Source organism: Leiobunum rupestre, chromosome 6 (assembly GCF_980474605.1).
Source record: "Leiobunum rupestre chromosome 6, qqLeiRupe1.1.hap1, whole genome shotgun sequence".
NCBI lineage: Eukaryota > Metazoa > Arthropoda > Arachnida > Opiliones > Sclerosomatidae > Leiobunum > Leiobunum rupestre.
The window spans coordinates 9439236-9454436 of record NC_143389.1 but is presented as its reverse complement, the minus strand read 5'-3'; the positions used below and the strand labels follow the sequence as shown (position 1 = coordinate 9454436).

The window sequence follows — 15201 nt, the reverse complement described above, 5'->3', positions numbered from 1 at the left end:
GTACATACATCTTATTTCATTTCTAGCCTTTCTAATTGGAATTTATGTTATTTGCTTTGAGCCGAAGAATATTGAATTTAGATTATTATTACCCGACTTATTCAATTTATTTGAAATAAATTTAGTCGAGTAATACAGAATTTGGATAATTACATATGTTTTGTTGTTCGTTTAAAATAGCATTCTATTTGATTTGAAAAATATTTTTGATTAATTAATGACGGTAAAATTTGTTGAAAAAGACGATGTTTTATTTTCTCGAAAATATGTTCAATTTCTTTCTATTACGAACCTATAATCTGTTTGGTTATTTCTAAAAAATAAAATAATAGTTACAAAATTAAATAGCTAAAGCTCTTCGTGGTTTTTCGGGTAAAATATATTTTCGAAAACATAGGAAATGATAAACTTATTATGTTTAAAAAACCAGTTATATTTATATACATAAAAACTTAATCAGCTAAACAATATGAAATTTATTTGAACTAAAATGTCATCGGAGAAACCTGCGAGACATTTATTCGGAAAATTATCTGTAAATTGTCCGATTATTTATAGTTCACTGAATTTTTCGATCGAAATGATCAGAAAACCCCGAGCCCTACTAATTACCCGGATCGCTTCCAACAGACTGGAGTCATTACCATAGGTTTCTCGGACCATTCTATGATCATTACCAACAGAGAGAAGAAAGCGCGTGTTCTGCACAAAGAAATCAGTACCATAAGAAATTTTACTAAAATGGATCCTGATAATTTTGTATGGGATCTTCAAACTAATGCAAACTCACAGTTACACTCTTTTACTTCTTCCTCTCAAGGAATCCGAATCTTAACTGATCTAATACATACCACGCTTGACAAGTATGCGCCGAAAAGGCTAAAATATATTGTAGTAAACAGTGCTCCATGGATCAATAGGTCTTTCAATAAAAGTTACGCCCCCCTTCCATCCCGCCCGCCGCGTAAAACCGGAAATAGGTGATTTAATTTCTGTTACACGGCTACCAGATTTTATCGGGTAGTTGTACAGCCAACCCTCTTTGAAACAGCCAACTTCAATCGAAGATTTCGCTTTAAACTGTAAGCCTCGGCACACGCGTTAGCGGGGTTACCGTTCTTGCTTCTCAGTGGTCCTTCGTTAAGATATTTAACGTTGGGTAAGTTAAAGTTTTATTTAAATGAAATAAATCTCATGTAAATAACTTAATCATTTCTAGTGTTCAGTTAAATAGAGAAGATATGGAGCCACTAGACGGTAATAAAACACCAAAACCAGCAAAAGTACAGTTAATGCTCAAATCTCCGAATATGTTGAAGGCAAATTCCAACTTAGGCCTAACGTTTACAGCGTTAAAAATATTTCCTTATTTCAGGCACCATGCGACCCCAAGTGCCGAATACTATACAAAAAGGAATCTGTTAGTCCAGGCGCGGAATGATAATACTCCTTGGCGAGTGCTGAACAGGTTTCATTGAAAGGCCTATTCAAAAATTAAATATATTATGCATGTACGTGATGTACTGAAAAGGAAAAGTAATTCCTACCCAGATTCGCATTATTATGAGCCATTCAGAAGGCAACGTAACCTTGTTAATAAGATGATTCGGCATGAAAAGAAAATGTTCTTTCAAAACCAACTTTTCAACAATGGAGGTGATTTACAGAAAAATTCCTGGAAAACTGTTAAACCATATATAAACTCTAAAACTAAAACCAATACTTCGGCGCTCTTGGACAAAGACACAATTAGGGCTAGAACAGCCGCAACAAATCGCGACTCTATTTAATATTACTTTTAATCAGACTGCTGAAAGACTACCCCAGTAGCAAAAAAGAGTCGGGTGGCCTGCTTTTTTGCAAAGTCGGCCCGCCTTACTCGATGTCCGAGGCAACGGCTAGCCGATGGACAGTCGGTAAAGAAGACTGGTGGACTGTTAGCCGACTCTAAAACGGAAACTGATAAGGCGGTCGGCTGAGAGACTATTCAGAAGTCTCGTAGACTTCGAGCCGACTCTAAAACGGACACCGATAAAGCAGTCGGCTACGTGACTGTTAAGAGCCCTTGTCGACTTCGCGCCGACTCTAAAACGGATACTAATAAAGTGGTCGGCTGAGATACTGTTCAGAAGCCTGGTCGACTTTGACCCGACGTTTAAACGGATACTGATTAAACGGACGCTTGAGTGACTTTTAGATGACTTTCCAACTTCGAGCCGACTTAAAAAGTATATTTATTGCTCTGCCTATAAGCGGCTTAAAAGCTTACCAATTTCAAGCTTACTCTAGAAACGCATTTACCCACTACTCTTAAGAACGCAAGCCAACTTTTAAATTGTAATATAAGTTAAAAATAGACAAAAGTTTAAAACAAAATTTCTTTGTTTTTATTTATTTCCAGCAAATTTGAGATTAGCCGACAATTGTGCACTTCTTCCTTCCGCCATTTCTGTCCCTTTACCCAATCCTTAATCAGTTGCTCTATTTCGTTGTCGGTTGCACGAAGACATTTGTGGTTAGAACGTACAGCGTCTACAAAAAAAGTTTATTTAGTTTCAATTCTGTGTATGATTGCGATAATTAAAGTTTAAAAAAAAAGATACTTTATGGGTTCATTAAAATGATTAAATTAAATATTGTTCCCTCTATTTTATACTAGAATAATCTTAATATATTTAGTATGTTTTTGTTTAAATCATACCAGAAATATCAACTAACCCTTAAAATTGTATTATAATGAGACTTGTTTGAATACACTATTCTTAACAATCTAAATTTGTCATTTTTTCATTTAAAATTTAAATAAATGGAGTTTTTACATTAAAATATGTTTGCTACTAGCTTTCTCAGTTACAGACTGATAAATCAGACTAGAAATATGATAATTTACAGTTAAAATTTGATTGTGGCATGATGAAGTACTGAATCTTGGAAAATTTACAATTTTGGTGTCCGATAGAGGATTTAACAAACTAAAGTTTTCAAATTTGGAGAATAGAAATTAAATTAATTCTAACACATAGTGCTATTAGCTTTCTCAGTTACAGACTGATATATCAGACCAGAAATATCAACTCTAACCCTCAAAATTATATTTGGACTTGTTTAAATACACTATTATTAACAATCTAAATTTGTCATTTTTTCATTAAAAATTTAAATAAATTGAGTTATTACATTAAAATGTTAGCTTTCTCAGTTACAGACTGATATATCAGACCAGAAATATAAAAGGCCCTTAAAATTTGATTGTGGCATGATAAAGTAGATTGAATCTTAGAAAATGAAAAATGTTTGTGTCCAACGGAGGATTCGAAATGACTTGCTTTTTTCTCTGTTTCAGTGTTAATAAGTCCTTCCATAACTTCTTACCAATTATTCCAAAATATCCATACACCTATTTAATTATACGCGACTTTTAATTATTAATTATACCTGATATTTAATTAACATATAAAAATAACTGGGTGTCTAGCAGGTAAGATTAAAAAACAGAAAATACATTTTTTAAAACCGGTTTTTAGTTTATTTAGCTAGATCATGGCCTTAGATATTTTAAATCACGAAACAGGTGTACCTAAGTAAAATACAGATTAAAGTTTTGTTAAATTTTTAACCAACTCACCATGGCAAGTTGCTATTAACTCACCCATGTGGCCTACCGTTACTGTAAAGTTAGGCTTAATGCGATACGGGTCTAAAATTATGGTCTCATAGGCTTAGCAAGATGAATTTATTTGGCAAATGTTAGGCCTTACACAAGAAATATATTAAATTATGTTTATCGAAAACTCTACATCATAAACCTGCTTTTCAACAAATAGGTTTTAAACAATAAAATAATCAATGTTACCTTAAATCCCGCAAGTGCACAAAGGACCTTTATGCGAAGAGCATGAAACTTCCTCCAGTAGTCCAGTACACGGCCCCTGCACGCGCTCACGCTGCTCGCGACGATAGCGGCCCCGGCGATCGACTGAAATTGCGAAAGTGAAATTAGTTAACTTTTTTCCTACATCGACCTTTGGCGCTGACGTAACAACTAAGATATGGCTGGAGTATATGGCGAAAACGTTCCAATTTTTAGAGTTTCATTAATTATTACTAATTGTGTAATTTTAGGGTTATAATTTCTTTCCGTAATCTTTAAATTACTTATTAATAAATAAGTAAAATACGTTTGGATATTTTTTAAATCAAAATACGCGCCGAGAAAACCAGACAAAGAAGACGCTGTCGACGTTAATAATGTAAACAAAAGAACTAGTCATGTGTCCGCTTATCAGCTGTTGTTTTTCGATTTTGTTCTTACAGTTCTTTGATAGTAAGTTGTTTTACAAAGTTTCAACTTAAGTAAATAAGTAGTAAATATGATGCAGATTATAAAACTAAAATATTATTATTTTTTTTTTTACAATTAAGAGTTGGAAAATGCTGGATGATGTTGAAATATTGGCCTAAGAAGTACATGAAAAAGCCATGATTGGATTCAATCCTATTTAAACAATAGATACTCCCAAACTAAGGTAAACAACCAAATATCTCATAAAAACTAATCAAATGTGGGGTCCCTATTCTATTCAATATTTATATATGTCCCAAAAAATAAAATTTATATAAATGTTAGAGAAATTAAGGAAGTTAAATATCTGGGTTTGATTATGTACACAAGATTATGGACCACTCATATAAATAAATTAGCTAAAACCATATCATATAATATCTATTTAATTAAGAAAAATCGTGCCAACCTGACCACAAATATTTGTAAACAATTGTACCACGTGCTAATTTATTCTCGTATATCATTCTGTATCACTATATGGGGAAATACTTCATCAACTAATGTCAATTGAATCTTTTGGCTACAAAAGAGAATAATAGATAATAAACCTTTCTATGCCCCAACAAAACATATTTACCTTGTTAAATTTCTTAAATATATTTAATTATCTGATCTATGTTCTTTAAACTTTATATATAAATCACTAACTATATACCCATGTAATGTTTTTGAAAATCAAATACCCAAAAATAACCGAACATATAACGCAAGAAAAAAATGTATACTAGTAAGCGAAAACTTTAAAACTAAAAAAAGTCGATTTTTTATAGAGGTATTAATTTATTTAATGAACTGTCCCCAACTAATATTAGAAATATATTACACTTCAAATTGGAAGCAACAGAAAACAGTATGAAAAAAAATATATAATATAAATTAGCCAGATGTTGAGATACGCTGGATGATATTGAGATACGCTGGATGAGATTGAGATACGCTGGATGAGATTGAATGCTGGTTGATGTTGAAATACGCTGGATGATATTGAGACACTCTGGATGATATTGAAATACGCTGGATGACATTGAAATACGCTGGATGATATTGAGATACGCTGGATGATATTGAAATACGGTGGATGATATTGAGATACGGTGGATGATATTGAGATACGGTGGATGAGATTGAAATATGGTGGATGATGTTGAAATACGCTGGATGAGATTGAGATACGCTGGATGAGATTGAAATATGGTAGATAATATTGAAATACGGTGGATGATATTGAGATACGCTGGATGAGATTGAAATATGGTGGATGATGTTGAAATACGGTGGATGATATTGAGATACGCTGGATGAGATTGAGATACGCTGGATGATATTGAAATACGCTGGATGATATTGAAATACGCTGGATGATGTTGAAATACGGTGGATGATGTTGAAATACGCCGGATGATGTTGAAATACGCTGGTTGATGTTGAGATATACTGGTTGATGTTGAGATATACTGGTTGATGTTGAAATACGCTGGATGATATTGAAATATACTGGATAATGTTGAGATATACTGGATAATGTTGAGATATACTGGATAATGTTGAGATATACTGGATAATGGTGAGATATACTGGATAATGTTGAGATATACTGGATAATGTTGAGATATACTGGATAATGTTGAGATATACTGGATAATGTTGAGATATACTGGATAATGTTGATATATACTGGATAATGTTGAGATATACTGGATAATGTTGAGATATACTGGATAATGTTGAGATATAATGGATGATGTTGAAAAATTATGGATGATCTTAAATAAAAAACAAAACTGTATGAGCTTTAATAATAGCAGAAGTTTATAATGTATCTCTTATGTGAAAGGTATCCACTTCCCATATACTGTTAGTATTAATTGTTTGAAACATTAACCTCACTATTAAATCTTAGCCAGGGTTAGAGGCTCGGGTGGTAGTTAAATAGTCCACCACTTTAACCTGAAATTTTAGAATTAGAGCTTCTTTCAAAATTTCATTAAAATTGATAAAATTTTAATTAAGTTAATTCCCGTAGACTTGTGTTTTATATCCTTAGACCTTGATTATTTTGGGTCATCAATTTGCTTGATCTAGTCATTTTTCGCAAAAACTTCTTAATACACCCAGTAAATTTCAGGATTATATATTAACCCAATAGAATTTTTTTTATTTTATGAATTACCTATTTTTTTCTATTATAGGTGACAAGTACTAAGTTCAAATAAGAAATTAGTATATTACGGATTAGTTGGTTTGTATATTTTCTTGATCTGGTGCTAAATTGTTGCCCATTGACTGCCAGCCAAGGTACATTTCATATTTATAAAAAGAATATGGATATTTATCTCATAAGAGATATATTATGAAGTTCTGATAATACTTACTTGATAATCTCTAAATATTCTTATTACTTCTTCTTTAATTCTAGCACTTAAATTGCCAGAAGTTGTGTTTTTTTAGGAAAAGTGGAGTAAAATTACAACTTATAAACCTTTCGAGAAATAGGTTTGTGAACGAGTTCTTTCACTTTCTCATATCGGGCAGAAAGTGTTTTGGTGATGTTGGTAATAATTGGTGGTACAACCTTAGTGCAAATAATTTCTGCAAGTTGAGTGGTGTGGTCCACATTAATATCACATTGAATGTAAGGACATGCAGAAATTTTGAGCATCAAGTTAATTTCAATGTTCTGACATATTCTAGGTGAGTCACGAAGATACGGTACCGCTCTCTCAACAAATGTAGTTACTGTTGCCATAAGCATGATAAAACACTGCCGTGGGTACCTGAGGTTTCTGTCTGATAGTTTAATCAGTCCAACTAATGGTGAATTGGAATCTGTTTGTGAAATATTTTCTATACATAACTGGCAAAATTGCTTTTCTTCCAAGATTTGAACAACATAACCAGCCAAGTATGCAATACTTGCAAGTCTTAAGGTTGATCTTGGGGTATCTGGGTACCCATCCAAAGCATTTAATAAGTCAGTTACTTCGGCTGGTAATGATATTTGGATTGCAAAGGAATTTGAAATATTTGTTAATTCTTCTAGTCTAGTGTCAATCATGGCTGGTAAATCTATGAAGCTGTCGTCGGGAACGTTAGATGTCTTCGGTTTGGTTTTTGAGAGTGTACCTTTCTTAAGAATGGATTCCAAACTGAAAATGGTGGCTCTTGCATCAAGCATGTCATTGCCTCCCGCCATTTGCCTAAGAATGCTGAAGAACATTTCAATGGCATCGCTAGTGAGTTTTCTTGTCAAGATGAATTGAAAACCAGATTTAAGGAGGTAGGACACGCAAGATATTGTAGAAGCTGTAGTAAGCTTAATAGTAGTGGTGTGCGAGTACTCGAAAATTGCGAGTACTCGTTATCGAGTCCGAGTACCTCGGACTCGGACTCGGAATACGTAATTTGATTACTCGCACGGGTACCCGATTCCCACGAAAAGGGTACATAATTACTCGAAGCGGACTCGAGTAAATAGATAATTTGAAAATTACCCGGCGAGTCTAATATTACTCGGCGAGTCCATTATTACTCGGCAAGTCCATTATTTCTCGGCGAGTCCAATATAAATAATTTCAAAAAATCACTTTGATATTTTTTTACTTTCATACGACTTTCAACTAATTCCGAAATGGCGCTGCGGTAGCGGTTTTGCAGTTCTCGATTTGTTTTGTTATGAGTCACGGCGTCGAGTGTGCCTGAGGTTGCCTGTTGTTTTAGTTTTAGTTTCTTTCCCAAATCTTCAACAAAGTCGTTTTTTGCTCTCGTCCTGTTTTACTTAGATTATCTCAAGTTTCTCAAGATAGTAAAGTTTTTCAAAAATTAATAAAGTTCGTGAAATGTCAACAGCACCTTTTGTCGAGGAAATTTTACCACCCGATGGGTATTGGTCTGATGAATCTTTAACTGAAAATTACGAAAATTACGATGACGATAATAAAACTACAGAAGAGAAAGATAAAGATGAGGGTGGTAGTGGTAGGCCTGAAGCCTTGGCATCAAATGAGTCTAATTCAAGGAAGAGGAGTAAAGTCTTGAAGTCTGCAGTGTGGAATTATTTTGATAAGAGAGTTGATGGAAGCAGTTCACAGTGCAAGTTGTGTAACTTAATTATTAACTCGAAACATGGCAATACTTCAAGTATGAGGAAACACATGCAATTCAAACATGTAGTAGAATACTCCACACTTATGGATGTTGAAAAGAGCTATAATATGAGCAGACAAACCACTATTCAAGATTATACAAAACCAACGTTATATTCTCCCAGTCACCCTAGAGCTAAGGCAATCACACAAAGTATAGCTCAAATGATTCCTCTAGACTTCCAGCCCTATTCCGTGGTGGAAGATCCTGGTTTTATTGATGTGATCTACCAATGTGAGCCAAAATACAAGATTCCCTCAAGGAGCCAATTTTCCAGGAAATTTGTACCTGACCTTTACTCCAAAATGATGGCTGATATAAAATTTGAAATCACCAATTCAATCAAAGAGGTGCAATCATTTTCATTTACTTGTGATTTCTGGTCATCAAGATCGATAGATTCTTACATGAGTATCACATGCCACTACACCGACAGCAGCTATAACCTCAAAGTTATAACCTTGGCTTGTTTGCCGTTTGACCAAGAGCACACAGCTGTAAACATTCAGTGCGCAATTCACGAATACCTTCAAACCATAATGACTGATGACCATTTGGACACAATTCCTATTTACATAGTGACAGACAATGCAGCTAATATGAGGAAAGCAATAATGGAATCAAGTTGGACACACGTCCAATGTTTTTGTCACACTTTACAAATGGTGGTGGAAGGTGTTTTTCAGAAAACGTGCCTGGAAGGAGCGAAGTCACCTAATAGTATTGGCGTTATTTTAACTAAATGTAGAAGTGTTGTTGGGCATTTTAATCACAGTTTAAACTCAAGTCGAATGTTAGATCAGGCCCAAGTTGAACTCCTCGGTGTACCAGAGGCGAAAGTGAAAAAGCTCATTCAAGACTGTAAGACCAGGTGGAACAGTCAATTCTACATGTTGGAAAGGATGTATGAGCTTAAGTTGCCCATCAGCCAAGCACTTGCTTCAAGCAAATCAAATCTTCGTATTACTTCGTATGACTGGATAGTTATTAAAGCTCTTCTAGAGGTATTGGAATCTTTCGAGACTGCCACAAGGGATTTATCAGCTGAACAGTACCCAACCATAAACCTTGTCTACCCAGCTTTAAACTTTTTAGAGAATGAACTTTCAAAATTGGGTTCTCTACCTCAAATGCTCCATTTAAGTATTGCAAACACCTTCTTGGCTAATTTGAAAATGCGTTTTCCTGATTACAGAAATGAAAAATTGTACCTATTGTCAATGATTTTGGATCCGCGCATCAAGACAGTTCTTTTGAAACCTGATGAGAAGAAGGTAGCGTCTATGCTTTTGAAAGCTGAATGTGAACCAGGTGCTGCATGCAATGTGCAAGTACAGGGAGACAATGAGCCTAACAAGAATGCAAAACAACCCAAGAAGTCTGGTATTTGGAAAAACATTCAAAAGAAGACTAGCAAAGTGGTTAAAAATAGAGGGAAGAACTTAAGCCATAGTGACCAGGTGAATGTCTATTTAGAAGAACCAGTTGAGAGTGATGATTGCAAGATACATGATTATTGGAGGGGAAGGACAGATAAATTTCCATTTATTGCAAAGCTAGCAAAGAAATATCTGTCGATTCCAGCGTCTTCAGCAGCAAGTGAAAGAATGTTCTCTGGATCTGGGAATATAGTAACTGCAAAGAGAGCTGCACTCCTTCCAGATCATGTGGAACAGTTAACGGTTTTGCATGAAAACTTAAAGCGTCAGCTGAAGTAATTGCTCAAAAATAGGAATAGGAATGGACTAGACTATTAGTTACATTATTTGTTTGATTATATCAAAGAATGTGGTATAAAATTAAATTGGTAATAGTCTAGATAACTTGTTATAAGTTAAAAGAAATACCTGTGTTAAGTTTTTCTAGTCGAGCCCTAACCTAAACAGTATCATTTCATTTGTTCTATAGTTATATATAGTTTGAATTTTGTTCTTGAATACCAATTGCCACAAGTTGTGTCATTGAGAATTAAGATCAAATTAAAAAATATTTTTCAACATTCTGATTGCTGAATTACTGATTTTTCTATTATTTAATAAAATATAAAAGTCCTAAAAATTAAAATATATCACACTTATTAATTAGAAACCACTTTTAATAAATTTACAAATTAAATGATTATTTAAACAGCGGCAAATAAATTTCTGACGAATTGAACTCAATAAAAATTAGGACTCGAATTGGACTCGTTAAAAACATTCCGGACTCGTATTGGACTCGAAAGCTTTAAACCTAATTCTTTGGGACTCGAGGACTCGATCAAGTCCTTAATATTTGGACTCGAGGACTCGCGAGTCCAAGTTTCTAAGACTCGAGACTCGACTCGAATTTCAAAAAACAGGACTCGCACACCCTACTTAATAGCTTCGTACGTTTCTGATGTCAGAACTTTCTTCTCACATTCCAGCTGAACCTTTTCCAGATATTGAGGAAAATCATCTTGAAGCCAGGCCAATCTTTCGTCGCTTATAGAAAAAAATGGAAACTTGTTTGGATTTCGGGACTCGTACCCGAGACTCATGGTAGCTACATTGTGCATGTCATACCATTTTTTGATGTTTTTCATATATGCAATAGTTGGTCCTGCTGTTCTAAATTTGAAAGCTTGTGGATGGCTTTCACTGTAGGTCATAAGATATTCCAGAGCAGCTATAACTTCAGGTGAAAAGACGTCCATCGCGCGACTGACACTCTGTTTTTCAATATTTGTTGGATCTACAGCTTTTCTTGTGAGGCAACGAACTGGTTTGATGTTCAAATTTTTTTGAAGTTCATAGAGCCAGATCACATACTTTCCTGACTAATCTTCAGAACCTTCTTCACTCTTGGTTTATAGAAATTTGTTTTTCACATTCTTTAAAATATGACTTGCATCAAAACTAAGGTGCAACACTCTGCTTCCATCTATAGGGTGAGGCACTGCTGGTGTAAATTTGGAACGTGGACCATCACCCAACAAACGCAGCAGCGCACAATTTGTCTTGTGATTGTCCGTCACAATTCGTAGGATGACAAATTCACACGATTCAATTTCCCGGATGACCAAAAGAGTTAGCTGGTGTAGCTCAACGCCTGTAAGCTGCTTTGAAAAAAAGTAAGCTCCTGGTATGGTGAACGAAATAGCAATACCACTTATCATAAAACAAAGAAGTTGATTGGCAACCACTGGATCTTTGGGTTTTGTGGGTTCAACTTGATCCGATGTACTGGGCAATGTGCCTTCAATGTGTCTTGTTGTGTCTTTCAAACCAAAGATCCGGTCTAACTTTTTATCATACATAACTTGAGGCTTGATGGACATTTCATCTATCTAGTCTCAATCGTTCTTTGATAATTGGCGATACACCAGTTTCTCGATTGATACCCCTTACGTATCTTTTTAGGGTTCGCTTAGATGGTAAAGAAAGAATACCAGATTTCCTGGGGTAGCTGTAGCCTTTTGGCGATGAAAAGTTCCATAAAGCGCATTGTCTTACAGCAGCTTCATTCCATGTAGGTCGCTTTTTTTATAGTTGCAAATTATGTTTAGCAAAAAAATCGCCTCTTCATTTTCTTTATCAGCATCGGTCATAAGTTCTTGAACCTTTTTTAATGGGAGTTTATTAAATTTAGTAAGTTCGGTTCTAAATGAGTATAATTTCTTGTTGTTCTTGCAGTTTTTGATTCTGTCGCCAGATTTTACACCTCAAGCTATTGATGTTCCTTTTCATTTGCACAAGACCTTTCGGAGTTAGATTATTTGTCAAATTGGTAGATGTCTGGAGTGATTCTTCAATATCAATTTCATCTACTTCTACGGGCTTCTCAGGCAAGGACTTTTCTTTAAAGCTAGAAGCATTTTGAATGACTCTAGCTTCTTGAAATGTTGAAGTTGATGCTGACTTTAAAATCTTTGTAGGTGGAGGCCTTAAATTTCTGCCCATTTGTTTGGGTTGCATGTAGTTTGGATAATCTTGGAATACAGTTGGAACTGCTCCTTTTTTAAGTCTGCGAACCTTTTGACCTGTAATTGATTAATTCAACTAGTTTTTTTACCATTAATAACACATTGTGACATTATTAAAGATTGCGCCGAGTTGATTGAACATTTGATAATACCTAAGTAACATAATACAATATAAGTGTGACACTTCCTATTCTCCCAACGCTATATTATTTAATTATAGTACGTAGGCAATGACCATATAAAACATAACATCCGTAGGACTAACAGATCTGAGTGAGTTGAATTGGAACTTATTATAAACATTCTTATTGTTTTTGACGGTAGTTATATTCGAATTTGAGAACTAATCGCATATTGGCTAAAATGTAATGCCACAAAGTAATAGGTAGTAATGGCTTTCTGGTTCCAAATCCCCAGATTACGCAATCAAGCCACAACAGACTATCATTATCTGAAGTCGCCTAGTGTCATACTAATGTTTAATATGTTACTTATGGTATTGCTAAAACTTAGAAAACTAAACTTTAGTAACAAATTAATAATTCTGGTAATTAGAATGAACCAACATTAAGCTACAGTCTCGTATACTAAAAATACATTTAAGTTGTTGCCTTAATACTTTACCTTCATGATAATCTGATTCCTTAAAATGCATACCACAAACCACTCTTCCATGTGAAGTGTACGCTTCATTGACTCCAAAATCCTTCCTAGAGATGTTCTTAATCCAAAGTTTACATAAATTTTCATCAGCTGGAAACTGATGAAATGACACTTTGGTCTTCTTAAAAGTCGATGAACACAATGGAACCGAACAATTTACTGGCATTTTTTCACTAAGGTAATTTTCACTTATAAAAAAACCTGATTCTATGAAAAGAAATACAGTTTGAGCAAATTATTAATGTTTTACCACACGCAAATTATAAAGAACAACAAAGTTTGGAGAATATGACCCACATTATGAGTAGTTATCATAACTATAGTCTTAAATAACTGCAAAATACAGTTATAATAACTTGAAAACTCATTGCCAATACAAAACTTGAACCATTTATGGTTAGGCTTAGCTATAAAATGTTACTACTCAAAATATTGCCTTATTTCTTAAAAAGAAAATATTGGAAATTAAAACTTACCTACTTAAAAGGTGTAATTATTTATTGTTTGTTGCTAATTTCTCCAAATTTGACAAAACAGTTGAGAAAAGCTTTACTAATTCAAATTCATCGCCATTGAAACGTATGTTAAACTTCCCGCCTCTTTGATAGATTCTGGTTGTTACGCCAGCGCTCCAAGCGACAGAAAATCGCTGTCGACAAAATACATGGGGAGGAAATTCTTTGCCGGGGCCGCTATCGTCGCGAGCAGGGGGCCGTGTCCAGTACAAAGACAAAGTACTGTACGCGCACATGGAACAACTCTGTTCCAGCAGCGTTGCCAGATAGCCAAAATCAAATTAGAGACACAAGGACTAAAACTTAAATAAATATCCACTCCAAATTATTGAACAAATTGTATTTGACTGTAATTTCAATTTTTCGTAGGATATCCCACTGATGTTTGATGGAAATTCAGTTTTAAATAAACCCATTGACGTATGTTAAAAAAACTTTTTAAATAAAAAATTAAAATTATAGGATGTCTCGCAACGCTGTTCTCCTGACTTCTAACTGCTAGGGACTACGGGGTCCCCAAAGTAAAATCAAAATCACGCTACTTGTTGATTTCCACAATGACTTTTTTGAGTCGCAACCCGACTCTTCCCCGACTGTCGGGTAATAGTCGAACTTCGACAGCACGCCATTTTAAGGTCTTCCACCGACTCAATGCCGACTTCGACTCCTATCCGACTGTTTCGACTGATAACCGACTAAAAAACGGAAACACAATGCTACTGGGGTAATGATTAATGCTGTTACTGGTAGTCCTAACCAAGGCATCTTTGTTCCTTCTGCAACCTCGACTGCCACCTTCAACTCATTCAAGTTGGTAACGGAACAGGAAATTTTCTTAATATTAAAATCCCTAAGTCCAAATAAATCTTCTGGGGTTGATGATCTGTCACCTCTAAATTTGTTGCGAGAATTATAAATTGATCACTTGAGTCAGGGATTTTCCCCACAGAATGGAAATGTGCCAAAATAATCCCAGCATATAAATCTGGAGATATTGAAAATCCCAACAGTTATCGTCCGCTATCGGTACTGCCAACTCTATCAACAACCTGTGATAAAACTGTGTATAGGCAATCTTATGACTTTCTTAACTCGAATAACTGTTTTTATAAGTATCAATCTACAATCACAGGAGTTTTTCATTTAAATGAATCAATACTTAAAAATCTCATTCAAGGACTGTTCGTCGTTGTTATCTTTCTTGACCTATCAAAAGCTTTTGATACGTTTCGGCATGACTGTCTTCTCATTACTTTACAAGAAATGGGTATGCAAGATACCCCGCTAAAATGGTTTAAATCCTACTTAGAAAATAGGCAGCAAGAAGTTCATTTTCAAGGGGCAAAATCTGAACCTCTTACAGTAAAATATGATATTCCCAAGGGGAGTGTCCTCGGACCGATGCTCTTTAATGTCTACACTGCGGATGTTCATAAGTCGCTTAATAACGCGTCTGCTAATGAGTATGCTGATGATGATGCGCTCTTACTTGCTGGACAGAATTTGAAGGACTTGATTCAAAATTCTGAGTCAGATCTAATTTACATAAATACCAGGCTCACGCAAAAGGGTTTAGTTCTTAATATGAC

General features: G+C 34.8%; 1 protein-coding gene across 1 annotated transcript; it reads left to right on the top strand.

The window, feature by feature from the left end:
- Positions 1-8181: 8181 nt before the first annotated feature.
- Positions 8182-10206, top strand: LOC149939227 (zinc finger BED domain-containing protein 4-like). The gene has a single exon (XM_090179066.1). The coding sequence runs from the start codon at positions 8182-8184 to the stop codon at positions 10204-10206; it is 2025 nt and encodes a 674-aa protein (XP_090035192.1).
- Positions 10207-15201: the final 4995 nt, after the last annotated feature.

Coding starts and splice junctions, on each gene's coding strand:
- LOC149939227 (XM_090179066.1), top strand. CDS start 8,182: ATGTCAACAGCACCTTTTGTCGAGGAAATTTTACCACCCGATGGGTAT.